The sequence below is a fragment of the Equus przewalskii genome, chromosome 20 (genome assembly GCF_037783145.1).
Source record: "Equus przewalskii isolate Varuska chromosome 20, EquPr2, whole genome shotgun sequence".
NCBI classification, from domain to species: domain Eukaryota; kingdom Metazoa; phylum Chordata; class Mammalia; order Perissodactyla; family Equidae; genus Equus; species Equus przewalskii.
The window spans coordinates 943,598-970,527 of NC_091850.1; the positions used below are offsets into that span (position 1 = coordinate 943,598).

Consider the following 26,930-nt stretch of genomic DNA (forward strand, 5'->3'; position numbering starts at 1 on the left):
CTTCCCCATAATTCAGATGGGTAAAGGATGACATGGGAGGGTTCCAGCTGAAGAGACTGGCGTCAAGAGTTAATAAGTGATGAGTAAATGAGGGTTTATTTTACTACTCTACTTTTGTATGGTTGGAATTCTCCATGATAAAATATTTTAATAAATCAACTCCTCCCCCCAAAATGGGGCTTGTGCAGAACTTGCTGCTACATGGGACCAGGATTATGGTGCGTTGAAAAACTCCATCTATGAAGCACAGAAAACTCTGATCAATGTGCGTTCCAGCTGCGCAGCTCATTTCAGTGCCACCCTTGGATGCCTGCTGGCCTGTCTTCCAAACTAAGGCAGCGCCCCAGGACACCACTTCTGGATCCTATAGCTTTCTTCGTGGCACATACCAGAGCCATCATCTTACCTTCATTTGATGATTTGGTCTAACATCAAACACTGCCTCAGAGAGAGACAGTAGAATGGCTTGAGAAGGGGTATGCTCCAAAGTTTTAGGAAAAGCTCCCTGTGGTACAAACCTTATGCGACACTTTCAAGGACCCAAGCGGCTCTTACTGCAAGACCGAGGGTGAGGAGGGGCTTCCCATGTTACTTTATAAGCTCTTGTATCACTTGAACGCCTTTATATCCAGCTTCCATCAATTTTATATTTTTTAAACTAATTTTAAAAAGCTGAAAGAGGAAGTGCCCTTGGGTCAGTTCTTATCCCAAGAGATGCCCTCCCTGCTTTCAAAGTCTCAGACATGCCCACCCACAGTGTGGGGTGGAGGGAAGTGGTCGAGGCCTTCCTCCACCAGGGGAGATGTGTCCTGATCATCACCTCTGCAGAAAAGCCCAGCAGAGAAGCTCAGCATGCAGGCCAAGACCACTGGTGTGGGTGTGTTATCACAGTTTGTGAGCTGCTCCTTCCCAGCTAGGGGCACAGTGGAGGGCCCAGGGTAATAGGGTTGGGGGTAGAGGAGGCCTCTGCTGTCTACACCCCGTGAGGTCATTCCCACTTTCCAGCCCTTGGCTGTTTGAAAACGATGAGCTGAAAAACCACATGCAATAAACAAGAAGAGCCAACAAAATCTCTTAAAATCTCAGAAACGTTCAATAAACATTTGCAGAGCAAGAAAATAAATAACATCGCAAAGGAGCCAGCAGCTCCCCGTTTCCCCTAGTGTCATTCGGGTTCAAGGTGCATGTGTCTCTGGACAAGTCACATGTCTTGAAGGCAGGCCATCCCAGCTCTCTGAAGGCTCTGAGCAGTCATGCCCTTCTCCCTCACCCAGTGGGTCCCCTACACCCTCACTGGACAGCTCCTGCCCTCAGAGAGCCCTTCTGGCCTCAATCGCTTCTCCATCCTGGCTCCCTCTCAAGACCAGCTGTCCAGAGCCCTGGTTCCTCTCCTCTGCTCTGCTCACAGAAGCCACTTCGCCAGCCGGCCAGAGCCCCCATCAGCCATGCCATCGAGGGCCAAGAGCTGGGAAGTTGGGCTCAGCCCTAGCCAGGTCTGGTTGGCTTGGCAGCCAATGGGAAAACCCAGGGCCCCCGGGAGCTCTGGGAGAAGGAAGCCCGATCTCAGCTCTGGCTGCCAGATGATGCCAGCCTGTCCACTCGACAGAAAAACACACGCTGGCCGCCTGCCCCGGGGTGTTGCCAGAAGAGAAATTTAATCTAATTTACATACTTCTAGGTACATTGATAACCAAAATGTGGCCACTGAAAAAGTTAAAAGGTAAATCAGCTCCCGGTTTCTAGCTGGCCCAGGATTGCAAAATAAAAGATCCACGTTCCTTATTCTCTACACAAAACGCGTTTTTAAAAAAGTGAAAGGTCTAGGGAGCTATACATAGAAAGCAACAGTGAAAAGAGGGAGGGGGCGGGGGGGGAGTCCCACCCCCACCCCCTCCCAGGCTCCGGAGCCCCCAGGCTCTGGGGGACCTTGACATGGCAGGAGGCAGCTGTCAGCTCTGAGCTCTTCCTGGCTGGGAAGGCCCCTCTAGAGGGGCGGGGGTGGCCAACAAGGATTTCCGTGGCATCGTGGGCTCAGTGGGGGCTCCCAGGCCCTGGCGGACACAGAGGGAGTGTGCCCTCCCCTGAGCAAGCACCGTGGCATGACGTGGTCAACTCAGGAACTGGGGGGCTGGGGCAGGTCCCGGGTCTCACGAGGTGCGTGCGTGCGCGTGTTCACGTGTGTATGTATGTGAGAGGATATTTAGGGAGGCAAGAGGGAACCAGGACAGGGGTCTTTGGGGTCTTTGCAAATGGCCACGGATGGGAAACACAGCCCCGCCTGGCTGCTAGACAAGGGGGAGTGATGGCCTTCCTCCTGTGACCAGATCGGCTGCCTCCAGAACCTGGCCGCTGCTCCTGCTGGACCAGGTGGGCATGGGCTGAAGGAAGACGCCCTGTGTGTGGCCCCAGAGTCCCCGGGCTGGGGAAGGGCAGCTAGCTGGCTCCTGGCGCCCAGGCTGTAGTGTGCCCGGCCCCCAAAGGGGACCGGTTTGAGGTTTTGGCTTGCTCCTTTGGAAACGGAAAAGAAAGAGGGAGAAGAGGGAGAGGGGGATGGAGGAGGAAGAGGAGACAGAGGTGGCACAAGAGGGGATCTGGAATGCTTTTGTGTTAGGGCGCCTCTGCCGCTGCTGTCTGTGCCTGCGGGGCCTGGGGCTCCTCAGGCGGCGGGTCCGCTTTGGAGAAATTCATCTCCAGGATGTGCCGCTGTAAGTGCCGCACCCACTCCTCCTGGATGGAGAGGGGCCCCTGGAACTCCACTTCACAGAACCTGTGTGGGGAAACAGAGGAGTGGCCGCTGCTGGGAGGAGAGGTGGAAGCATGGCCCTGCCCAGGTCTCCAGCCCCTGGCCATGCCCTGAGCATCGGGCATACCTGCTGCTATTCAATGTGGACAGAACAAGCCCAGGATGAGGGACCCAGAAGCCAGATGTTCCCCTCTGGACAGCTGGCTCTACCCGTCAGAGGTCATGGCAGGGTCCCCTGGAGACCCCCATTTCTATGCTCAGGGCCATCTGATCTGTTGGCTCAGATGCTGGGTAAGGGCCACTGGGCTTCCTGAGCACCTGTCATCTGACTGAAGCCTGGGACCTCAGACGGGTGAGGGCACCGAGAAGCAGGTCCCACCACGCCAGGCTCCAGGACAGAAGGAGTGGGGCCAGGGAAGGGGGCCAGACACAAACTTGAACCCACCCTGCGCATGCACCCAACTCACCAGCTCCCCACCCCCAAGGCCCCTAGGGATGCCTCACAGCGCAAAGGCCCAGAACCTGAGCTTGTGGCTCAGAGACTTGGATTGGAACCCTATTTCTGACCTGGCCTGTGCGGCCTGAGGCAGGCCACCTTACGTCTCAGACTCCCAGTTTCCTGGCCTCCGATGTACACCTGAACTTTGGGAGCAATGAACTAAGACCTGTTTTTCTCCTAATCAGGCAGACACCCGTGGAACACTTACCTGTGCCAGGCACAGTTCTAAGTGTCTTATAACTCAACTCTTTTAATCTTCATAGCAAATCTATTAGGTAGGTCTGTTATCAACCCCATTTTACAGGTGGGAATATTGAGGCATGGAGCAGGTAGTCCTTACTCAAAGTCATTAAGCTGATAAATGTTAAAGGCAACATTTGAACCCAAGTCTCACTGGCTACCAAGATCAGGGTCTCAGCCCAATGCTCGGAGGTGCTGCCATCTGTGAGCAGCCCTGAGCCTGGGTCCAGCCACACCCAAGGCAGTCCTCAAGGCTACATCTTCCAAACCCCACCAGCCCCTGTCCCGTTTGGAGGCTCTAGGTGGCCAAGCCCCAGGTGGTGGTCTCACTCCCTCTCCCGGGGGCTGTGTACCTGCACTTGAGGGTGTAGATGTTGCCAACGAACTTGACAAGTGACGTCTGGGGGGGCCGGGGCACCAGGGAGGGGACTGGCCGGACCCGGGGTGGGGGTTGCCGCACCTCCTCCAGCTTCTGCTGCAGGTCACTGGCCTCCTCGCCCCCTCTGGCCGCAGAGGTGTCTGGAGGGCGGGCTTGTCGGCGCTCAAATTCTGAGGTGGGGAGAGGGATGGGAGATAAGTGGGAAAGCGAGGCCTCCGAGGCCTCCGGGGAGGTCCCTGCCTTCAGCAAGCAAGGGTGGATGCTGAGGGGAACTGGAAGACAGGAAGCTGGGGACTGGACCCTGCCTGAACCTTGGCACAGGCGGGATGGCAGACAGATGAGTGAGTGAGTGAGCAACTGAGGAAGCGACTGGCGACGCGGAGCAGGGAAGACGGCAGGCCGCTGCTCCCTCGCGACCCTCCCCGCCAGCACTCACTGTTGATGTTCTGCCGCTGGTGCTCCTCGGCCTTCACAGTGCCTGGTGGGCTGGCTGCCAGAGGCCGCTCCCCACCATCGGCCGCCCGACCAGCCTCAGGCCCCGGCTCACCCCCGGCGCTGCGGCCCACCACAGCCAGGCCCCCGGGTGCCAGCCCCAGGGGCGGCCGCTTGTCGCTGTCGCGGCCGTGGCCGGCGCTGCGGAACTTCTTGGTGAAGGGGCGGCCGCCCTGGATGTAGCTGCGGTAGGCGCCCACCTTCTGGGGCCGGTGCTTGATCCACTCGCTCAGCGTCTCAATGGGCGAGCCGTTCACGCACCACTCTGTCACGCCAAACTGCCGCAGGTGCGCCCGTGCGTGGCTGGCCAGGGCCTTGCGGTTTTCAAAGTAAAGGCCACACAGCTCGCAGCAGGCCTCGGTGGCTGCAGGCAGAGGGGTGCTGCTGAGCCTTAGCCCAAAGAGGGCAAGGGAACCCAGAAGGTGCTGCCCAGGCTGGGAGCCAGTCCCGCCTCCCACGGGGCCTTGCCATGGGGCCCCTGCTGGGGGTCAGGGTGTGCACAGCATTGCCTGGCCTTGCTGGCCCTGGCAGATGCCCTCCCGGGACCCTGCCACCCACTGCTTACAGGAGTGGGAGGTCTTCTCGTGGAGAGTCTTTGCCTTGAAGGGCAGTTCAGTCTGGATGTAGGTCTTGGCCTTGACCTCTGCTGGGAGGAGGCGGTCCTCCTGCAGGGGCCGCTTGGCTGCCACCGAGGCCAGGTAGCCAGTGGCTGAGGGCTTGGCCCCAGTGATGGGTGCCAGGCTGAGCTCGCGGGGAGCCTGGGCCAGCCCAGCTCCTGGTTTGCTGGGCCGGCCAGCCATGGGCACCAGCGGCAAGGTGGCCTGCATGGGCCCAGGGGCCGCCGTGGGGGGCCCATCTTCAGCCAAGGCAGGGGCCAGGTCGCCAGCTGGTGGCTCCTTCTTGATGAGGCACGGCTTGGACTTCTTCTTGAGGATCTCCCGCAGCGTGTCGATGGGCGAGCCATTGACGGACCACTCAGTCACGCCCATCTGCCGCAGGTGGGAGCGTGCATGGCTTGACAGACCCTTGCGATTCTCGAAGAACTCGCCACAGAACTCGCAGCGGATGTCACGCACCGGCTCTGCCCGCGATGCTGCAGGGGGTCCAGGGTTGGGGAGAAGGAGGAGGAGAAGGAGGCGGCGGCTGCAGGCAGGAAGCCTCCAAGCTCAAGGCCAGTGTTAAATGCCCGGCTGCCCCATCCATGCAGCGCCAGACTTGAAGGACCCTCTCCCTCATCTGCCTCCAGGGGCCCTTGTGTACATCATCCAGCCCTTCTGCGTGTTCTGTCACCTCAGATTCTAGCTAGCTGGCTTCACATCAACTCCCTGTGGACCATGAAGTGTTGAGGAACAAGTCTTCCTTCAATTCCGGGCTCAGACACCAGCGTGGCTGTAACCCCGTGTGATGCTGGGCGAGCCACTTCTCCTCTCTGAGCCTCAGTTTCCTCCACCACAAAATGGAGATGGAAACCACCTCCCTGGGTTCCTGGGAGGGCCCAGAGTGGGAGCAGTTCAAGCACGGGGCACAGAGCAGGCATGAAACGCACACGAGCGCTAAGGCAGTGGCCTGGGCCATCCTCACCTGCACCGCACACAGCAGGGGTCCGGCCAAGCTGAGCAGGACAAACACAGCAACAGTGTAAGAGGGAAGCGAGGGACAGTGACACTACTACTACTGCATACACAGAGGTTTGCTTCACTGGGCACCGTGCCCAGTGCTTCATACCACCTCAAAAAACCACAGAAAGCTGGGACCAGGCTGATCTCCACCTTCCAAAGGAGGAAAATTGCCCAAGGTCACATATTGCTAGCCTGTGGAGCAGCTGAGATCTTAACTCAAACCTGACTCCAAATGTTGAGCGCTCGGTGACCAGGAATATCAGAAAGACACAGTGCAGACACCTACTTACATCCCTCTACTCCTGCCCATGGCAGACATCACTGATTGTTCCCTGCAGTCTTTCTCCCTGGGAATAGGAATCTGCCAGCCACTACCAACTGGTTGAAGATGGCACGAGAAAACCTTTTTGCCATCGCTGAACAACAGAGACCTACATCCCCGTATGAGTGAAGGAGAATCAAGAAGCAGCTCAGTTGGGGGTCTGGGTAGCAGGGACACACAGTTAGCCCTTTGTCCTCTGGACCTGTATTTTCCCTTCCATTTCAACCCTGGGTTCTCTGGGAACCCCCAAGGGGGGAGGGCGGGGGGAGACCCCTCTACCTGTTCTCCTTGCCCTGCCCCAGGGCCACACTTACACAGGTTCAGGGGGGTCATGTCTTCCCGTGGCGTCGCCCAAGGACCCTCAGATGAGTGCGGCTCCCCATGAAGGGCCCCTGGCAGCATCTCCCGCTTGATCTCCACCCGCATTTGTTCAGGCTTCAGCTTCTTGGGCAGGGAGGGTGCAGCCAGGCCTGGAAACATCTTCCGGGCCGTGGGAGGAGAGGCAGTTGGTGAGTGGCCCAGGGGGCTGCCTGGTGGCGGCGGCAACTTCTTGGCCAGGGGCGAGAGGTGAAGGTCCGCAGGGCTGCGGGTTTCCAGTGAGCTGCCAGGACCTCCGCTGCCCACCACCTTGGCCAGGGCTTTGGGGCTGGGCCCCGGCGGGTTTGGGGCTCCGCCAGGCCGGGACTGGGTCCGTCTCTTGAGGATCTCCCGCAGCGTGTCGATGGGCGAGCCGTTGACATACCACTCGGTCACACCCATCTGTCGCAGGTGGGAGCGTGCATGGCTTGACAGGCCCTTGCGGTTCTCGAAGAACTCGCCACAGAACTCACAGCGGATGTCGCGAGCTGGCTCTGGGCCCGAGGCTGCAGCAGGAGAGAGGAACAGTTAGCATCCTGGGCACTGTTACGTCGTCACCTGCGGGTCTCCTGGTCAGCCGGGGGTGGCCGGCAGCATGCCCATGGGCCAGGGTGGTGGTGGAGGGCAGGCGTCAGCGAGGGAGCTGAGGAGTCGGGGGCGGGGGGGCGGACACCCAGCAGGAGCAAGGGGAGGCTCCAGGGAGCACACGCGCCCTTGGTCCTGGCAGAGAAGGATGGAACCAAGACTACAGCTCTGTGGGTTCCAACAAGGACGGGGGCAAGAGGGCAGGAAGTGGTAGCCTAGGTGCCACATGCCATCCAGACCAGGGGCAACTGTGGGCACCTTCCACACCAAAAGGCAGCACCCGACCCTTGGCCTTCATTCTCAGGGAAGGTCACAGTCATGGAGGTCAAAGGCCAAGAGAGAGGGCATAGCAGTTGACTGCTAACAAGATCTCTGGGCAGAACCGGCCCACTGCCAAGGGCCCCTGTCCACTCCCTGCCCCAGCAGAGAGGGAGTAGGGAGGGGCCGCAACCCCCTCCCCCGGGGAGGGGCTCCAGGGCCCGCAGGGAGGAGGGGCGGCTGAAGCGAGAACCTACAGAGGTTGAGAGGAGACGGCTCCACATCAGAGGCCCAGAAAATGCCGGCGGCTGTGGCGGCCGAGAGGTCCTGCTTCCCCCAGGGGCTGGCCGTACCCGCGGCCTTCAGCTTGGCCTTCTTGGCCGGCGGTTGGGGGGGGAGCAAGGAGAGGGCCGCGGAGGCGGGAGATGGCCGCCCCAGCTGGGCCAGGGCGCCGCGCCCGGGTGGGAGGCGGATCTGGACGCCGTCCCTCCTGATGAGCCCGTGGAGCACGTCTATGGGGGATCCCTTGGCGTCCGGGTCGCTGACGCCCAGGTGGCGCAGGTGGGCACGGGCGTGGCTGGACAGGCCCTTGCGGGTCTCAAACCAGGCACCACACAGCTGGCAGTCCAGCTCTCTGCCCCCGTCACTATCTAAAGCTGCGGAGACAAAACACAGGGGGGGTTCACGGCCGCCACCTTGGCCGGCCCTGGGGGACTGAGGCAGGAGGGCCTGCTGCGACTCTCGGCTGCGCAGGCCTTTCAGGGTCCAAGACTCGTGCCGCAAATTTATTTTAAGAGGTTTTGGGAAGCAGGAAGTCCTATTCCCTGCCTAGCCCTTTGGCATCAAGGTGAGTGTGGAGAGCTTAAGGATGTGGGGTGGAGAGGCAGTGGCCAAGTTCCCGTGGCACCACCTGATGCTCCCAGGCCCTTTTCCTGGGACCCCAGCTTCAGGAACAGCACAGGGTAGGTGGCGGGTGCAAAGCAGGGCCCCGCCAGCTGCCAAGCATCATGCAGCCAAGGGCACACCTGCTCAGGGCCCTGCTCCTGGAAGCAATGCAGACAGGAAGCAGCTTCAACAGAACAAGAGGTGCCAATTGGGGTGCCCTGGTGGTCCAGGAGCCAGACCCTGGGCCAGCAAATGTGTGGAAAGACCCGACTTCCAAAGGGATGCTCTCGTTAAACCTGCTCACCGCGCCTGGGTTTTTCCCCAAACTATACTTTGCCATGCCCACAGGCAGCCCAGGAGGCACGGTCCCACCCCTGGGCACAGGCAGAGGTACTTCTGCACAGGACAGCCAGGAGGATGTGAAGACAGGGGCAAGCACGGGACCTCCTGTCAGGCAAACCACTTGTCTACCTGCAGGACCCAAGATGCCCCGTGGGAGCCCTGGGTGCCTTCACTGCCCCAACTCTCAGGCCCAGAGAAGACCAAAAGCTGCCCCACGTGGCGAGGATGGCCCTGGGAGGCTCAGCCCCAGCCAGGCCTCCAGGGGGAAGAGCAGCAAAGTAAAGTGGGAGACAGATGATAACACGCAGCGCGGCCGGCCCAACGGGAGATGCAGCACCTTGACCAACACTCTGACCCAGTCAACCAGGACGCAGGAGCTGCAGCCCCCACTGCCCCCACCCTGGGCTCTGAGGCCCCCACCCCAAAGGACCCCCCTCAGCTCCCAGGACCCGCACTCACTGAGGTTCAGGGGCCCCTCGTCCTCAGACTGGGGCCATTGTGCCTTTGGGGAGGCCGGCCGGGGGCTCAGGGACAGCTGGGGGCTCTTGTCCTCAGGATTCTTGGGGGTAGGGGAGCCCGCCAGGGCCAGTGGTGCCTTCTTGAGAAGTGGGGAGCTGGGTGGGTGGGCCAGGCCCTTGGCCGAGAAGCCAGGAGGTGACTTGATGGCCTTGTTGACAGCAGGGGCATCCAGGGGCTTGGCCAGGGCGAGCAGGCCGGGTCGGGGGGCCCCAGCGACCACCTCCTTTGGCGAGCTGGACTTCTTAGTCAGGCCTGGGGGCAGCCCAAGGGGTGTGTCAGGCAGGCCCTTCTGCTTCACGAGCTCGTAGAGGAGGTCGATGGGGGCACCGCTGCTCTCCGACTCAGCCACCCCCAGCTGCCGCAGGTGGGAGCGCGCGTGGCTGGACAGGCCCTTGCGTGTCTCAAAGCAGGCACCGCAGACCTCGCAGGTGGTCAGGCTCTGGGCTGGAGGGCGAGACGGAGGCCAAGAGAGCAAGCTGTGAAGCCCCATGGGCCCACTCTGCCAATTCTCCCCCCCGGGGGCCCTCTCTCACTCCAGCTCCCTGCAAGTGTTCTGCTTCTGTCAAGCCCTCTTGATCCTTAAAATGACCCTAATGAAGCAGGAATTAGCCTGTCCAGTTTACAAATAAGGAAACTGAGTCTCAGAGAGAAGGGTTGTGCCCAAGAGCATCCAGCAGGAGGCAGAGCCCTTCTGTGGTCCAGCCAGTGGAATGCCTTTCGGAACTCCAATGTATCAGGGTGTCCTGGCAACAGGTTTTCACACACACGCTGACCTGGCAGGCACAGGCTTCACAGAGCTAAGTCCTAGCCACCCTCCGCAGCTCAATTCCTGGCCCAAATGCTGGGTTGGAGGCCCCGGCCCCAGGGCCTGTGATGCCTTGCAGCCTCTCCTGCAGAGCCCTTATCCCCCGAGTCTGCTTCCCTACCTCCCTGCTCCTCAGCTTCAGTGACCCCAAGAACAAGCACTAGCTCTGTTTTGCATCTCTCACATCTCTGGGATCCATCACAGTGCCTGTTGCAACTCAGTAAAGACCTGAGAATCAACAGACAGACAAGGCAGTGTCATGTAGATCACACAGCTAATGAGAATCAAAGTCAGCAAATGACCTTGGTCTGAGTATGAGCTCTTGACAACCATGTCCACTGCTTCTCTGGATGCCCCCCAATGCCCTGTGAGGGTGCAGCCCAAGGCCATGCATGCCCAGGGCAGCAGAAGCTCAAGAGAGGACAGCCACGTGTCCCCTTGGTGCCTTGGGGTGCCGGACAGAAGGCAAACCTGGGACCCTGCATGAACCCCCAGGCCCAAGAGCTCTCTGTGAGTGTGACCAGCCTGGCCACTATCACCTGGCCACTCACCCTTGAGGTCTGGCAGCTCTTGCTTGCTGCCATGAGGAACCTCTGCAGCCACTCTGCTGCTCAGCCGATTGGCCACCTGCTCCAGGGGCCCAGGGACAGGCAGGCTCTTCTTGGGGAGCGGTGAGGAGCCCAAGTCCATGGCTACCATTGCGTTTTCCTCAGAACCCAGGCCTGTGAGGTTAGGAAGACAGGCTCAGCCCAGGCAAAATGTGCCTGTCTATCCCCGGAAGGACTGAGGGTGGGGGCGCAGTAGTGGTGGGAGGGAGTGCCTTATTCCTCATCCTTGGCGCCTGCTCTCACTCTGGGAGGCAGCACATCCCATGAAAGCTGAGGCTCCATCCATAACCCCCAGCACCAGTATGACGCATGGACGTTGAGGCTGCCCACTGACAGCAGACACTGGGAGCAGCTTCCACCCACCAAAACACAGACAGGTCAGGGGACGTAGTGCTAGTCTGAGCTGAGACTCCCATCCTAGGAGATCTCAGAGGAAATATCTTTCTGGGCAGAACTTGTGGAGGGGAGCAACTGTCAGTCCTGGGGGCGATCAGAACCAGAACTCGGTAAGGGAAAGCCAGGGTCAGAAGCCAGAGAGGCAATGCAGAGGTGGGGAGCCAAGGACAGGGCAGAATGTCCACCAGGTGAGAGGGCTGGGGCTGCAGAGACAACTGGGGGTCCCGGAGTGGCCTGCACATCACAGCTGAGCCCTAAGCGGGGTCCGGTGAGAACTGGGAGCCCGGGCCCGCAAGGCTCTGGCTGCGGACAGGAAGTGTGAGAATCACAGAACTTTCTAAGAAGTTTTGGAGGCATCTATCAGGCCAGGAAGCTTCCCCGGGGGAGATGTGCGTGCGAACAGGGAGTCCAAGGCGCGTTCCCACGTCTAATTTTTCAGAGCAAGGGGCCAGAGGGGCTTGCTGAGCTCAGGTTTGGCGTCCGGGGCAGGGAGGGGGCGCCGAGGATGAAGGGCTGTGTCAGAGGGGCCTCGGGGGCGCTCAGCCGAGCAGCGGCCAGGCAGGCCCCCGCCGAGTCTGAGGCCCCGGAAGCCGGGAGAAGGCCGGCGGGGCACCGGCTGGAGACGCCGAGGACACGCGCGTCCGTGAGGGGGCCGGGCCGCGCCGGGCCGCCCGGGAGCAGGTTTCGGCGCCGGAGGGCCGGGGCTTCGGGGGCAGAGGCATCTGTCAGACGCGCGGGCGTCCCGGACGGCAGAGAGCGTCCCAAGCCTGGGACACTACGCGCGGACAGGCCAGGGAGGCCGGGGGGGCCGGGAAGGGCCTCGGGCCGGGCCGCCGGCGGCGCGGGCGCGGCGGGACGCCAGCTCCCCGCTGCGCCCTCCGCGGCGCGGGCTCTTACCCGGCGCGGGCGCGGGCGCGGGCCCCGGCTCCGGCTCGGCCTTGGGCCCGTCCCGCGACGGCGGCGGCGGCGGCGGCGGCGGCGGCGGCGGCGGGGGCGGCGGCGGCGGCGCGGGGAGGCCCGCGGGGCCCGGGCTCGGGGGACCGGGCGGGGGCGCCCCCGCGGGCGCGCGCTCCCGGGCGCCCCCCGCGCGCGGCCCCGCCGCCGCCCTGCTCTCCGCTTTTGTCACTCGGCACTGGGCGGTGGAGGCGGCCATCTTGGCTCCGGCGCACGCGGGGCAGCCGCGCCAGGCGGGCTCAGCCGAGCGCCGAGCGCCGCGCCGCGCAGCGCCGCCCCGCCCCGCCCCTCGGGCGCGCCCAGGGCGGCCGGCCGAGCACCGAGGGCTGAGCGCCGCGCTGGTCTCGGCCCCGCGGGCGGGGGCTGGAGCCACCGAGCTGCCCGCGCCGGCTCGCAGAGGCGTTCACGCCGTGCCCGAGCGGCCGCCAACTGCCGCCCCGGCCTGGGCCTCGGCGGGGAGGGACACTTTCCCCTACCCGGATATCCCTAAAGTTAGGATGGGACTCCTCCGGCCACACGCGTCCGCCCGCCCTAACATCGTCCAGGCTCCCGGAGCCCCAACAGGCGGAACTAGGACCTGCCCTGGGACCCTGCTCCATTCCCTTCCCCTCTGGGTCTCCCTCCGGGTCGGGAATCCTGGAAGACATCCGATCCCCAACCACGAGGATCCCCCCCAGCATCATCCTGGTATCCAAGTGTCCCCCGACGGCGCTGTCCCGCAGTCTTACGGAACTCCCCACGTGGCCGGCACCACATTTCAAGCACAGCTCGCTTCCTCCCCAACACCAAACCGGTTGCCCACAGCTGTTCCTTGACAGCTGGGTGGGGCTAGAATCTGACTGTTGCCCCGCCCCCAACCTGGCACCCGCCCCCACGGCCCACTTAGGGAGGGGTGGGAGAGGCTTCTAAGGACAGCCGAGCAGGGCCAGTGCCCAGACCTAGCCTTGATCTTGGGTATCCTTCCTCAAGGCAAGCCTTCCAGGATCTTGTCAACCACTCCTGAACCGCCCCCTGCCCTCCAGGTGTCACCGAAAGACTGATCATAGCTCCACCTCACAAGGACAAGGCCAGGGCAATGCCATGCCGACTCCTCACATCCCAGTAGCTTGGCCAGCTCCGCCAGCACTAACTGGGGGCTTGTGCATTGGTCTTCCCGTGGAAGCAGCTTAGCAACAGCTGAACCGGACTGCTAGGTGCATCCTCCCATCCCTGGGGTGCCTGGCCCAGGTGCCAAGTAAGGGGTGTGAGCCCGACATTCAGGCCTCTACCCAGGTGACAGAGAAAGAAGGTGGCAGGGCTGGAGCCTACAAACTGCTTCCTGTGACCTCCAGCCATCCACAGAGCTGGCTCAACCTCCCAGCCACCCCTGAGACAGCACAAACTTAGCCAGGTGTGTGAGCTGAATGCCCAGAAGACAGCCTTCAGCAGAAGCAAGAAGCCTGAGGCCACATCCCCACTCTGCCTCTCCCAGAAGTGTGACCTTAACCAACCACTATCCTCTCTCTGTGCCTCAGTCTCCTTGTCCAAGGAGGAGAGCGGGCTCTGATAACTCCACCCACCCCTTTGCAGACCCTCAAGTGCCCTTCTCTGGTCAGGGGGCTTGCGGATGGGTCCAGCCAAGCCTAGAGTACAGATCTAGATAGAAACCTGGAAGCTCCAGGTAGGAGAAACATGGAAGGAAGCCTCAGCCCCAAGCAGCCCCTGGACAGTGCCTCCTGTTCAGGCACCTTCTCTATTCCCCAGGGCCTGCCTACCCCTCACTGCCAAGTTTTCTGCCTTGAGGTTTAGTAAAGGCTCCCACAAAGTCAGGCTTTGCAAGCCTGGGTCCTTCACCTTTCTAGGCTCTGCCGTGACCAGCTACAGGCTCCTTCACCAAAACATTACTTCTGGATTTCCCAAGCTGTCCTCCACTGGCAAGACCACCGAACATGGTGTTCAGAAGTCTAGCTCTGCTGCTTTGTGACGATGGCAAAGCAGATGACCCACAGTTTCCTTATCCATAAAGCAGGAACACAGTCATCCTTAGCCCCACAGAATTGTTTTGAGGTGTAAATGAGATGAAACCTTAGTACACAGCAAGCACTCGACTATGGGAGGGTTATCGATGCTGTCAGACAAAGTAAGCACCATTGAAAATCTAGATCTGCCCTGTCCAACAGCATTGCCACTAATCTTGCACTAGCCTTGTATTTCAAGTGCTCAACAGCCATATGTGACCAGTGGTGACATATGCTTCAGGACAGCGCAGATATCTGGAGAATATTTCCATCATCTCAGAAAGCTCCATCGGACAACACTGCTCTACATAGATGTTATTAAGAGCAAGGATTCTAGAGCCTGATCTGCCCGTGGTTTCAAATCCCAGCTCTACTACTTCTGGCTGTGTGACCTTGGGCAAACTAATTAAGCTCTCTGTGCCTCAGTTTCCTCATCTGTAAAATGGGGATAATAATAACACCCACCTTGTAGGGTTGTTGTGAGGATGTAAATGAGTTGGTGTTTGTAAAGTGCTTAGAACAGTATCTGGCTCCTAGTAAGAGCATGTATGTTAAAGTCACTATTGATCTGGGCAGAGAGGACTGGATCCAGAAGCAGCCCTAGCCTGGCCTCAGAGTAAAACACAAATGACCCCAAAGTGGCAGGGCGGTTGTGAGGATGGTTGTCAAAATACTTTGTAAAGTGACTTGAAACACTTCTGGGAAAGTGGAAGTGGAATGGCTGCCACCCTCCCACCCCTCCATCCCTCTGGGCCCCTGGGAAGTGCCAGGGCTCCAGCTCTGCCTGCCCCCTCTCCTCTTACCATCTCCGTAGGCTGGCCCAGGGTCCTCAGCCCATGTGGGTGGGAAGGGCACTGTGAGAGGTAAGCGGGGCCGGCGGGAGGTCAGGAAGCCACCTGGCAGCCCCCCAGGCTCATGGCCCAGGGGGCTGGGGGGCTGCTCAGATGCTGAGGTGGCCAGCAGCTCTTGCAGGATGTTGATGGGCGAGACAGTGAGCTCCCAGTTGGTGATCCCGAAGTCACGCAGGTGGGCCCGGGCGTGGCTAGAGAGGCCAGCCCGAGTGTCAAAGCCGGCCCCGCAGAAGTCACAACGCATCAGGCTGAAGGTGCCCGGGTCGAAGTTAGCCACTGTGGAGGGAGAGAGGACATGGACTGCCTTGTGGGGGCGACTCTCTGGCCCCAGCCCTCCCCGCCCCCAGGGCTGCTCACCCTCCTTGGGTCACACAGCCAGTGCTGTTCCTCAGCCTGGATGCCCCCCTTCCCCTCTGCCCTTCACGCTCCTGTCGGCGGTGTCAGATCACACGTCCTCCTGCTCCAAGAAATTTTCTCTGCCTGACCTCCCAGAGCTCGCAGCCTCAGAAACACTTCTCCAGTTGTGGATGTGCAAGCATTTGGGCATGTTTGATTAATACCCTTCTCACGTCTAGAGCTCATGTCTGTTTTTGCTCACCATCACCCCAGTGCTGTGAATTAAATCGTTGTTGAATGAAGAAATGGACAAAAGGACAGGACCCCCGGTGGAGTCAGGGACTCCTCTCGGCTTCCCCAACTTCCTGGTTCCCTGAGCCTCCCCCCATCACAGGCCTGGTCACTCAGCATCGTAACTGCCTGCTTTCATGGCTGTCCGCCCCCTGCCCTGCTCTCCCAGCGTGCACATGCAGGCATGCGCACGCACACACACACTCTCAAACACCATAGAGGACCTCCCCAGATAGGCTCCACGTCTGCCAGTGTCAGAACCACCCAGGGCACTTGCATTGGAGTCAGACCTCCAGAGTCCGAACCTGGGGGCCTGGGAATCTGCACACCTCACAGGCAGCCCTGGGGGCTTCTGACGCTGGCCAGGGTCCCAACACTCCTGTGACGGGCCGTGGACTCCAGGAGCACAGGGACTGCTGTTTCCTTGACTGCTGTGTCCCCAAGTGCCCAGAACAGAGGGGACCTCACTCAATAGGTATTTGTACAAATAAGGAGTAAATGAAATTCCCTCCCTGGCGCTGACTCCTTCCTCCAGCCGCTGGAAGGGCTGGGGCATTGGGGCGTCCCCACCCCCACCGACATGGTGTCCTTTGCTGTGGCTCCCAGGTCTTCCCGGCGGGGAGCCCCCGACTTCACCCTACTCTGCACCAGGGAGGATTTAGATGGAGAGCTGGTTGGTTCAGAACTCAGCCACCCAGCCGTTCGTCTCCTGGCCTCACAGGGAGTGGGTGCTGGAGCCAAGCCGCCATACCTTTTTTCTTCTTCTTCTGGAAAGAGAACCTGCGCTCGATGGCCTTCACCTCCTCAGCGGAGATGAAATGCCGCACATTGTAGCTGACGCCCACGCGGTTCAGGTGGCCACGGACGTGGTTGGCCAGCCCGATGCCGTTGTGGAAGCGGTCAGGACAGTAGGGGCACTTCCGCTCCTCGGGCGGCAGTGCCACGGCCGGGTCCCCATCCAGGAGCGTGTCCAGCCCCAGCGGGCCGCCCAGCGGTGAGTCCAGGAGCAGGAAGTCCAGGGGGTGGGTGCCCCCCAGCCCCAGCTCCTCGGGCTGCAGGCTTGGGGGTGCCCTGGCCGCTGCAGCCATGACCTGCGGCCCAAGCTTCACCACCAGCACGACGGGGACCATCCCGTGGAGCTGCTGCTGCTGTGCCTGTGAGGCTTCGGCGGCCCGCAGGGCTTCTCGGAAAGTCCGCTTCAGCTCCAGGGCCAGCTGTGGGATGAGGTTGGGAGTGGCTGGGGGAGAAAAGACCCCATTTTCAGGGGAAAAGTCCATTTCTGAGGCCACTGGTATGCCCTCCTCCTCCTCTTCACTCCAAGGGTGCCTCCGGTCCCCAAGCTGGGCTGGGAGCCCCTGTGGGTGGAAGGCGCTCTTGTTTCTCCCGGGCTGTAAGGAGTAGGGGGCCGATGCTAGCGGTGAGGGAAAGGCTGGCCTCGCCAGGGGCCTCTGGCTGGAGCTGTGCGGGAGTGGCTTTGACAGTGGGAAATCCCTCATGCCCAGCTGCTGGCAGTCTGGGCCAAAGGCCAGGCTGGGGTCGTATCCAGCAGGGTTCTCCTGCCACGTAGGGGCCAAGAGCGGTTCAGCTTTGCCAAAGTAGTCCTCAGCGGCATCAGGGAAGCGGGCATACATGTCTTGGCTGGTGCCTGGCTGGCTGGCGGCGTCCTCCTCAAAAGCCTCGCCATCCTCCTCCCAGTGGGGACGAGCGTGCATGAGCCTCATGTGCTCCCTAAGCAGGCTCTCACTGGGCGCAGGGAAGCCACAGAAAAGGCAGGCACTGAGGCCCGAGGAGTCTCCATAGGGGTGATAGGCGAGGGCAGTGGCATCAGGGCCCAGGCTGCTGGCCCCGCTGTTGCCCCCGAAGGGCTCCTTGGCAGCCTGGCCTGACGGCTCGCGCACGTGCAGCTTGGTGTGTTGCACAAAGGCCTTGGAGGAATTGGTGCCAAAGATGCACTTGGGGCACTGCAACCGCGCCTCCCGGCCCTCGTCGCCCGGCACACGCTTCAGCTTCTGGATCTCCTCGAGGATCTTCTCCCTCGAGGCTTGGTGCAGCTGCCGGTGCTGCTCAAGGGCGCCTGGGTCGGCGAAGGCCCAGCCACACTCACCGCAGGCCAGCGGAGCCGGGTGGGCGGGGGGCTCCTGGCCTGGGGCGCGGCGGTGCTGGCTCATGTGCTCCAGAAGGTGCTCCTTCTGCTTGAAGTAGATACTGCACTCAATGCAGGGGAACACGGCCGGCTCCTCGTCCTCATCCTCGTCCTCGACCGGGCTGGCCATCCCCTCGGCCACCTCCTCTAGCAGCTCACACAGGAAGGGCCCTGTCCGGATCCGGGGCAGCAGTGGCTGCAGCCGCTCCACAGATGCCTCAGAGTTCACTGTCCAGGTCTGTGTGGCTACCTCAGAGGCCGACCTGGGCAGGCCCCAATCAGATGGCTGAGCCAGCTCCTCCAGGCCCACCAGGTGCTCTCTGGTGCCCACCACCGCCACATCCAGCGTCTTAGTGTTCTCTTCCACTGGCACAAGCACCGTCCTGAAGGAGGCGAGGGGTGGTGGCTGGGATGGCAGGTCCAGGCGCAGCCCTGCATCCTGGGGTGGGGCCTGCTCATCTGTGTCTCGGAGCCAGTTGAACCTGGGGCGGCTCCGGGGGGCCTTCTCCAGGAACTTTGCTTCACTCTGGTGGTGCAAGAACCTTCTAGAGCCCTCGAGCTCAGCGTGGGGCTTCACAGTTCTCACAGTGACTGAGTCCTCAAACCTCTGTTCAGATGGGATGCTCTCCCCAGGTTCCTGGACCAGGGGGTACTCCCAGGGCCCCCGACCATCAGGGGGACCAGGGAAGTGGCCCAGGAGATGGGGAGGTGGGGAGCCCGGCCGGAAGTCCAGGCTGCCTCCATCCCAGCAGCTGCAAGGAAGTGCCAATGGTGACAGGTTAGCCACAGGCCTATTTCCCTTCCTTGGGTGAGGGAGGGGGTCTTGCAGGCAGTCTGAGACAGGCCCCAGAGACCCAGCCTGAGGGTGGCCTCAGAGGGGCTGGGAGTGTTGGGGTGAGGGTGGCAGGTGGGTGTATCACATGTGGACCCTTCCAGAGCCCTTGGGCCAAAAGCCAGGCTCGCCTCCCAGGATGCACCTGACCACATAGCCCAGCCCCAATGCATCATGGGGGATTGTGCAGAGACCACACCTGGGGTCACAAGGTGTGTCCCCAAGTCTGGTGGCACAGTCAACTCTCATCTGTCCCCCAGGAGGGCCCAAGGCTCTGCCCTGTGCTCCAGGCTGCATCTGTCTTGGTCCTCCCCAAACTGGGGTGATTTAGTTAGCTGAGTTTCAACTTTCCAGCAAATTTGGTGAAACTCTGCTGGATAAACAACTCAAAGGAATGCACCATTTCTCTGCATCTCTGCTCTTGGAAGGGCAGAGTCAGGAGAGGTTAAGTCCCTGCTCAGCCCCGGGCCCCTGGGCCCCTGACCTCCTTTGGGAGAGGAGGAGGCAAGGCAAACTCACTGAGCCTCAGTTTTCCAGTCCTAAAAATGGGGACAAATCCCAAGAAGCAGGCGCCTTTGCATCCTTATGCAATATGTAAGGAGCTTTCTCACACCCGTAATCAAAGAAAACTTAACCCACAGCAGGTGCTTATTTAAATGATCACAACCATAGACTTTCAAACGGGGCCCTTGACCTTGTGCAATGCAGGGTGAGGATGACACAACCCAGGGCTGGGGAAGCACTTTGCTTGGCCTGATGTCTGGCTCCCCGTAAGCCCAGGACCAGTGTGGGTTCTTATTACGACTGTTCCTGATCCATCTCCCTTCATCTGCCTCCACCAGGGGCTGTCGATCATGCTTACAGAACAGAGGCGGACACGGTTCCCTGGAGAGGCTGAGCAGAAATCACAAATCACCTCTCTAAGCCCCATCAGTGACATGCGGCCCTAACAGGACCATGCCCCGTGGGATGGGGCAAAGATGCAGTGAGGCAAACCTGTGCTGGGAGCCTAGCACGCAGCACACGCTCTGCGATGGAAAGCTATTGTCAATCCTGACTTGACAATTACTATGTATTAGCACCCCCCAAGCCTTTTAATGGAGGGTGGCTGCTGTCAGCATTGCTGTGGATTCCTGCTCCTACTCAACGTCCCTTGGGTCCTTAAGGCAAGTTCATGAGATGCATCTCAGGCACTCCATTTTACGGATGAGGAAACTGAGACTCAGAGAGGCCTAGCATCGTTCTAAGGGTTGCCTGCCAGAGACGGGACTCCAAGGGTCCAACCTCCAGGCTCCTGCCCCTCTGGCCCAGCTCCCAGCAGGGATAATGAGAGTTGACTGTCTGTGTTCATCCAAGTCCACCCCTTGACCCCCTACACACCCAGGGGCTTGCCTGCCAGGGGCCACCTCTTCCTGCCTGGCCTCCTGATTCCCTCCTGTCCCCTCCTCACTCCCGGGGCTCTTCTGGGGCCGGGGCACATCCTGCTTGCCCCCCTGCCCTCCCTGAGGTCAGGGCCAGCGTGGCACTCACCAGCTGCTGATCCGATGGGTGGCGGAGGTGGCACGGGGGAGGGCTTCGCTGAGGCCGGGATGGGGCTGCCCGTCTGCAACAGAGAGGGGAGACCCTGAGGGGCTGGGGTCACCCTAGCCAGGGCCCTTCACAGCACCGCAGCTCCAGGAGCCCTGTCAGGCGCCTCAGCAGGGCCCGGCAGCTCCCTATCCCTCTGCCCGGAGAGGCCTTTGGCCTCTGCTCTCCTGAACCCTGAAAGGGGTTTCTTTGGAGGAGTCCCCTTAGCTCTCCGGGGGACCACAGGGGCTTGCTGCCTTCAACCCTCTTCTCTTCACTCCTGTCTGGCAGCCAGGGTGATTTTTTAAAGTCACACCCTGGTAAAAATTCACCTAGTTTCTCATCATACCTACTCTAAAAGCCAGAGTCTCAGCTGCCCTACCAGGCCCTGCCAGGGGGCCTCTGCAGGCCTCTCCAGCCTCAACTCCCTCTCCGCCCCCTCACTCCCTCCGCCCCAGTCCTCAGGAAGCCTCCAGCCCACCTAACTCTTTCTGGCCGTGGGGTCTTTGCACTGGCTGTTCCCTCTGCCTGGAGAGCCCTTCCCTGGCCATCTACTAAAGTGACCTCCTGATTTTCTCTCTCATCACCTGTTTCACTTCTTTCTTAGCACTCTCTGGAATTGCATAGACCCTTCTCTGGATGACTGCTTGCCTGCGTCCCCTGCCAGCACGTAAGCCCCTGGAAGCCTCGTTCACAGCAGGTTGGCACATAGCAGGTGCTCCACCAATCCTTGTCAGACGGTGAGCGAGGAGCCCTCTAGCCTGTCCCTGCCTTCTGGACCCCCTTCCAGGCCTCCATCCTACAGTCAAATCCCCTGCTGAGACCCCTCACACAGATAGAGCCAACTCTCCATTATCTGCCTGTGGAGCCAATGCCTGGAGCGACCACAGGAATCCCGGCCTGTGCCTCCTCTGCCCACCGCACCCGCCTGACTCGGACAAGCGTGCCAATCAGGGCACAGGCCAATTGCCCAGGCCAAGGTTAACACACGGGGGTAACTTGAGCCCCATCCAGAGCCTGACAGATGCAATTACTGGATGAGCTTCAACTGGAGGACAGTCCAGAAAGAGGGCCAGGGCCAGGGCTCATTCTCTGTCCAACCCCCACCATCCAATTTGCCCAGGAAATTGAGAGCTGACTGTCAGGAGCCAAAGAATTAAAAGGACTGGCGAGGGTAGGAGGGTGGTCAGAAAGTTGTGGTCACTGCCCAAGAGACTTTCTGCTGAGCCTGAGAGGAGGGCTGTGGCTGTCAAGTGGCCTCTGGAAGGTGAGGGTGGTGATGGGGTACAGAAATTTGCACTGTCTGGAGCAGTTTCTCAACCTTGGTGCTATTCCAATCCAGGGCCGGGTCACCCTCTGTGGTGGGGGGGCATCCTGTGCACTCCAGGGTGTTGAACAGCATCCCTGGCCTCCACTCACTGGATGCCAGCAGTGCCCCCGCCCCTGGCCCTACAGTCACGACAACCAAAAATGTCTCCAGACATTGCCAAAGTATTCCCTGGGGGCAGACTTGGCCCCATTCAAGAACCCCTGGTGGAGACTGATAGGGAGCAGATCCAGGCCAGAGGTGTGCTTGGATGCAAGGGCAGGTGGTCAGGGTGGGGTGTGGGACAGAGTTCGAGGGTTGGGAAAGCAAGGACTGGACCAGCCAAGGGAGAGGGACCCCCTAATAATGGGGTGTCTTGAGAACACAAGGATCACAGACAGGAGCTTCTCAGGAGAGGGCAACCAGTTCACCAGCAACAAGCCTAAGCACAGCCTAGAGGCACAAGTCTGAGGGTCCAGGCGTCCTGCTTCTGAGATTCTGGGACCCCAAGCTCCCGAGATTCCGAGCGTCCCAGATTCGATGATTCTGCGATTGCTGTTGTTTAAGAATTCCGCGAGCCAGGGGGCCGCGCTGGCCTCTTTGAGCAGCTCCAGCGAGGCTCCTATTTTTAGTGGCAGCAACTTTGGAGGAAGCAGGCCAAGCAGGGCCCTGTGTCCAAGACACCTGGGGGTTGGGGGGCTCGTCCAGAGGCCTCCACAGCTGGTGGGGATCCAGAAGTCCCTATGGGTCAGACGAGGTACCCAGGATGCAGCCCTTGGCAGTGGCCATGCCAAGGGGCCTCATTCACTCCTGCCATCTGGGGCCCCAGAGAGGGTTTGAAAATGAGAGAGGGAAAATGAGAAGGGTGTCCATGAGCAGCTTGAACCCCAAGCCAGGCAGCTTGACAGAGTGGCCAAGAATCTAGACTTCAGAGTCAGAAAGATCCGAGTTCAGGGCCCAGCAGTGACCTGAGGGCCTGCCTTTCCCACTCCAAGCCTGGTTCCTCCTCTGGATAATGGAACAGCCACCACCCTAGTCTTGCAGGGCCAGTGAAGGGTGCCAACAAGATCACAGTAAATGCTCAGTCCAGAAAGGCAGTGGTGGGGGAAAGGAAAGGAGGTGGGAGTGCCTGAAAGGTCAGAGCTGGCTTGGAGACATCTGAGGCTGGACCTGGAGTCTCAGGCCGGCTCACTCCATGCTCTGATTTCCTCCCCAGCCTGGGGCCCCACGAGGGCAGAAATGATGTGTTGTTTGGCCCCTGGGTCCCAATGCCAGGCATGTACTGCACTCTTCACCAATCCGTGGACCCTCTCATCCCCAAAAGCCTCGGCTGCACCCAGGAAGCCAACCAGGGAGACCAAACATGGTGCGGGGGGCTGCCGGGAGGCGTGGAGGCTCCAGGCCAACAGCCACGAAGGAGGACAGAGAAGGCAGTGGGTGCATCCGTGTCCTGGCGGAGATGTCTCGAGGTGGCCACGCCAGGGGTGCCCTTGGGGGGCTCCAAGGGCTGGGCAAGGATGAAGGAGGGCCCAGGCTTCGGGGTGGAACAGCAGCCCCAGAGGCTGTTCCTATTTATAGGCATCACAAGACTCCTAGGGCAGGTGCCTGTGCCAGGGAAGGGGGGTCGAGCAGGGCAAATGGGCAGCGGGGAGACGCTGTGTTCAAAGCCCAGGCCCTCCTCCAACCTCCAGGCCACGACCCCACTCCAAGTCAGGCCACCCCGCCCGCTCCAGGCCCCCATTTGCTCAAGAATACCATTAAGGGTGGGCCCAGCCCCCTGAGGCAGCCACCTCCCCCTCTACCCAGGCACATGCTCTGGACCCTGATTGACTCCCAGGGGAGTGAAGATGCACCCACCTGCCTACCTTCCCTCACTCTCCAGACCTGGGGCTTCTGCCAGGGAGAGAAACAGCCCCCAGTTCCTCAGAACCAGACCCAGAGAGGACCTGGACCCCCAGAGCCTGTTCCCTGGGGCTCCCACAAAGTCAAGGTCCCAGGCCAGCCACGTCTCTGGGCTTCTGTTACTAACGGTTTGTAGGAGGGGATTATACTTGCCCTCAGGGGTCTCACTTTGCCACCCCCCTGCATGACACCTTCAGGTGCCACGAGTCACCTTGTCACAGTTGTGTACACGGCACCAGCTGACCGGATGCCCCCTGCCCTCTTTGCCTGACTCACTGCTCCTCATCCAGGCCCCCCCGTGCTTCCCCCATTGCATCCTCAGCGACTGTGTCATAACACCTGGTGGCTCTCTCCTCCACCACAGATGACAGGTTCCACAAAGGCGGGGATGGTATGTGTGTTTGGTCACTGCTGTACCCTGGTGCCTGGCCCCAAGAAGGAGCTCTGTAAATATCCGAGCATCATGAGTGGCGCTAAGGGACAACTGGGGCAGGTCAAGGATGCCTTGACACAGGGTGGTGGTTAAGGACAAGGATTATCAAGGCAGGTGACTGCCTGGGCGTGACCTTAGACAACTTACTTAATCCCTCAGGGTTTCAGTTTCCCCATCTCTAACATGGATAATCATAATTGAGGCTACCCTACAAAGTTCTTTTGAGAATGGCATGTAGGAAGCCCTGACAAAGTGCTTGGAGGTTCCTGGAAGCCAAGCCCTGTAGGGCAGGCCAGGGAGATGATGGGAGATGTCTGGTGCATCAGCCTGCACTACCCCACCACTCTCCAGCCCGACGAGACTCCTGCCTAGTCCTTGAACATGCCAGGCTCCTCCTTACCACCGGGTCTTTGCCCCTGCTCTTCCTTTCACCTGGCTTGCCCTTCCCACCATTCATTCCATGCTCCTCTCAAATTCCACCCCCTCAAGGAGGCTTTCCCAGGTCTGCCAGGCACTCTCCTGGCACTCTGTTTCATACCTTCACAGCATCCGTCACTACCTGCCCTTCTGTTATTTGTATAGTTGCTTGTTATGCCCTACTAGAAGGTCAGGACCCTGAGGGCAGGGACTTTTGCCTCTTTTGTTTATGGCTGTATCCCCAGCGCCTAGAACAGAGCCTGGCACATAGTAGGTGCTGAGTATTTAATAAATGAATAACAAATCTTAAGATAGGGACAGTGTGAGATCCACTTTTGATGGGTAAACCGAGGCACAAAGGGGTGGCTAGCATCCTTGACTACTCAGTCTCTCCCTAGCCACTAGAGGGCACAAGCTGTTTTCCCCGTGGCTCAGGGGCAGGACCCAGCAAGACAGTGCAGCAAGAGGGAGCTGGGATACGCTGGCGGGAAGGAGATGCACCTGGAGAACTTGTGGGCTCCGGGTGGGGAGCTCGGGGGGCTAAGCTGGGACCTGGACTGCATTAGTGTGCCCAGAGGAAGGAGCCAGGTGGGACTGAACTCAAGCCTCAGCTCCTCACCACCCACTGGGGGGCCTTGATCAAGGCCTCCCTGGGCCTCTGTTTTCACAACAGTAAAATGGGAAACTAAGCAGAGTGCCAAGACAGGCCTCTGAACCCAAGCAGAATCAGAATCCCAACTCGGACCCTGCTGGGCTAGGTGACCCAGTCTCCTCTGTGCCTTGGTGACCAGGCCGGGTGCTGCCACAGCGCCCACCCTCTTACCAGTAATGCCACCTCTGCCATCCAGAATGTCTCGGGGGCCCTCCTTGGCGACAGGCAGGTAATGGGTGGACTGGAAGATGCCACCTTCCCCCTCAGCAGCCTCGGCCCCACCTTTGATGTCATCCCTTGGTGCTGGGCCAGGCAGTCTCTCAGGGCCACGAGGACGATCTGGGGTGGCCAGGCCACCTGCCAGGGGTCCATCCATGGATGCTGTCTGCTTGGCTCCACTCAGATTCTGGGCTGGCTCAGCGAGGCATCGTAGGTCTGGGGGCAGAGAGACAGGTACTTAGGAGAGGTAGGAAAGGGACTCTGCCTCAGTTTCTCTTTCCTTGAGCCCCAGTCCTCATCCTGGCAGCCCAGTGCCTCAGTTTACCTCCCAGCCCAGGTAAGATAAGTAAATGGTGTTGTGGTCCTATCCACACACACTGTATCCTGGATGGCCCCTGTCCTCAGTGTACCTCAGTCTCCCCACTGATAACTCTTCTCTTCACACAGATCCTGCACTGCCTCAGTTTACCCCATTTTTATACATGCATACTCAGCCACCTTGTTTTATTCCAGCATTAATCCTGTCACCTCTCCCAGATGCCTCCCTTCCTTCACACACTGCTGCACTTTCCCCAGTTGTGCTGGCACTTCCACGCAAATGCATACTCCATGCCCATGCCTCAGCAAGAACCCCAGCCACTTCTGCACTCTGTCCTATACACCGTCTCAAGTCCCCCCATCATTACCCCTGCACTTATCTCATACTCCAACCCTCCCCATCAAGTGTTCTTAGGGTTCTCCAGCATGAACCCCTTCACCTCACACGTAGCCTCAAGTGACCCCAGCATACCCCTCATGCATACCCAACCTGGGACCCTCCATCCCACCCTCCTAAGATCTCTCTAGTCTGTGGGCAAAGGGGGCAGATGGGGCTCCTGGTCCAGAAATCAGGACCTTGGGGAGGCCGTGGGGGTGGGGGCTGTCCTCTCCACCTATAAATACCTTCAAGGTAACGGCAGAAAGTGAAGGGCAGGAATGAGGCGCCCTCCCCAGGGAGACAGTGGGGAGGCCAGGCCCAGGCAATCGGGGCGGGGCCGGGGCTCCAGGCCTGGCTGCAGGCGCTGCCCTCAGGGGCCTGGGGGCTCCCAGGGGGCCCGTCCCCGTACTGGCAGTCGTGGCGGGGGTCCCTGCCCAGGCCCGGAGGAAGCACCTGCAGGCGCCCACCCGGTGGGCACTGCCCACCAGGACCGGGCAGGACCGCAACTTCGGAGCACTTTGGCAGCGTGGGGAGCGGGGCTCCCTCCTGGACGCCCCCCGGGGGTCGCAGGGGTGGTGGCGGCGCCGCGCCAGCGCACCCTTCGGGGGGCCAGGGTCCAGCAGATGCGCCCTCCGCCCGTGCACCTCGGGGCGGGAGACCCCGCGGGACGCGCCGTGGTACGGGGGACACCTGCCCCAAGACCCCCGCTCCTCCCCCCACCTGCGCGGCCCCGCCCCCGACCAGGCCCCGCCCCTACAAGCCCCGCCCCCGCCCCCCGCTCTGGGGGGTCCCGCCTGGCCCGGCCCGGCCCCGGCCTCCCCCTCCCCGCGCCGGCTCCGCCCCGCCCGCGGGCTCCCCAGGCCGGGCCGGGCCTCACCGGGGAGGCGGCGTCGCCGGTCGGGCACCGGGGCTCGGAGCTCCCCTCCTCGGTGCGGCCGTCGCTGCCGCTACCGCCGCTGCCGCTCCCGGTGCCGGTGCCGCGGCCTCCGCAGCCGCCGCCGCCTCCACCGCTTGGGGGACATTGTCCCTTTAAATCGCTCCCCCCCGCCGCCCCGCCCCCCCGGCGCGCCGCCGTGACCTCAGCGCGACAGCCCCGCCGCGCCGCCATGATGGGGAGGTCTGGGGCACCCCCTCCCCCCCTACAGCCCCCCCGGGGAGGCCGGCCAGCGGGCGCGCCGCCATGTTGGGAGTGGCCAGGCGGGTCACCCTTAAAGGGCCCGCGCGGCCTGAGAGTCCAGGGAGAGGCTCTGTTTCCATGACAACACTCTTGTCCTCCTGCCCCCAA

General features: G+C 60.9%; 1 protein-coding gene across 9 annotated transcripts; it reads right to left on the reverse strand.

Annotated features, from left to right (window-relative positions):
- Window positions 1-1,074: 1,074 nt before the first annotated feature.
- On the reverse strand, window positions 1,075-26,699 carry WIZ (WIZ zinc finger). 9 transcript variants are annotated; one of them, XM_070586405.1, is made up of 13 exons: window positions 26,523-26,681; window positions 24,901-25,164; window positions 19,984-20,056; window positions 16,230-18,373; window positions 14,804-15,127; window positions 10,597-10,767; window positions 9,181-9,684; window positions 7,752-8,150; window positions 6,609-7,157; window positions 4,919-5,446; window positions 4,298-4,717; window positions 3,836-4,031; window positions 1,075-2,767 (listed from the first exon to the last, which is right to left on the reverse strand). In XM_070586405.1, exons 2-13 carry the CDS (start codon window positions 25,103-25,105, stop codon window positions 2,608-2,610), a joined length of 5,673 nt encoding a protein of 1,890 aa, XP_070442506.1. In that variant the 5' UTR covers window positions 25,106-25,164; window positions 26,523-26,681; the 3' UTR covers window positions 1,075-2,607. The 9 variants fall into 9 exon arrangements, with proteins under 9 accessions (XP_070442506.1, XP_070442507.1, XP_070442508.1 ...); XM_070586406.1 differs by lacking the exon at window positions 10,597-10,767; XM_070586407.1 differs by lacking the exon at window positions 7,752-8,150.
- Between the last annotated feature and the right edge of the window lie 231 nt (window positions 26,700-26,930).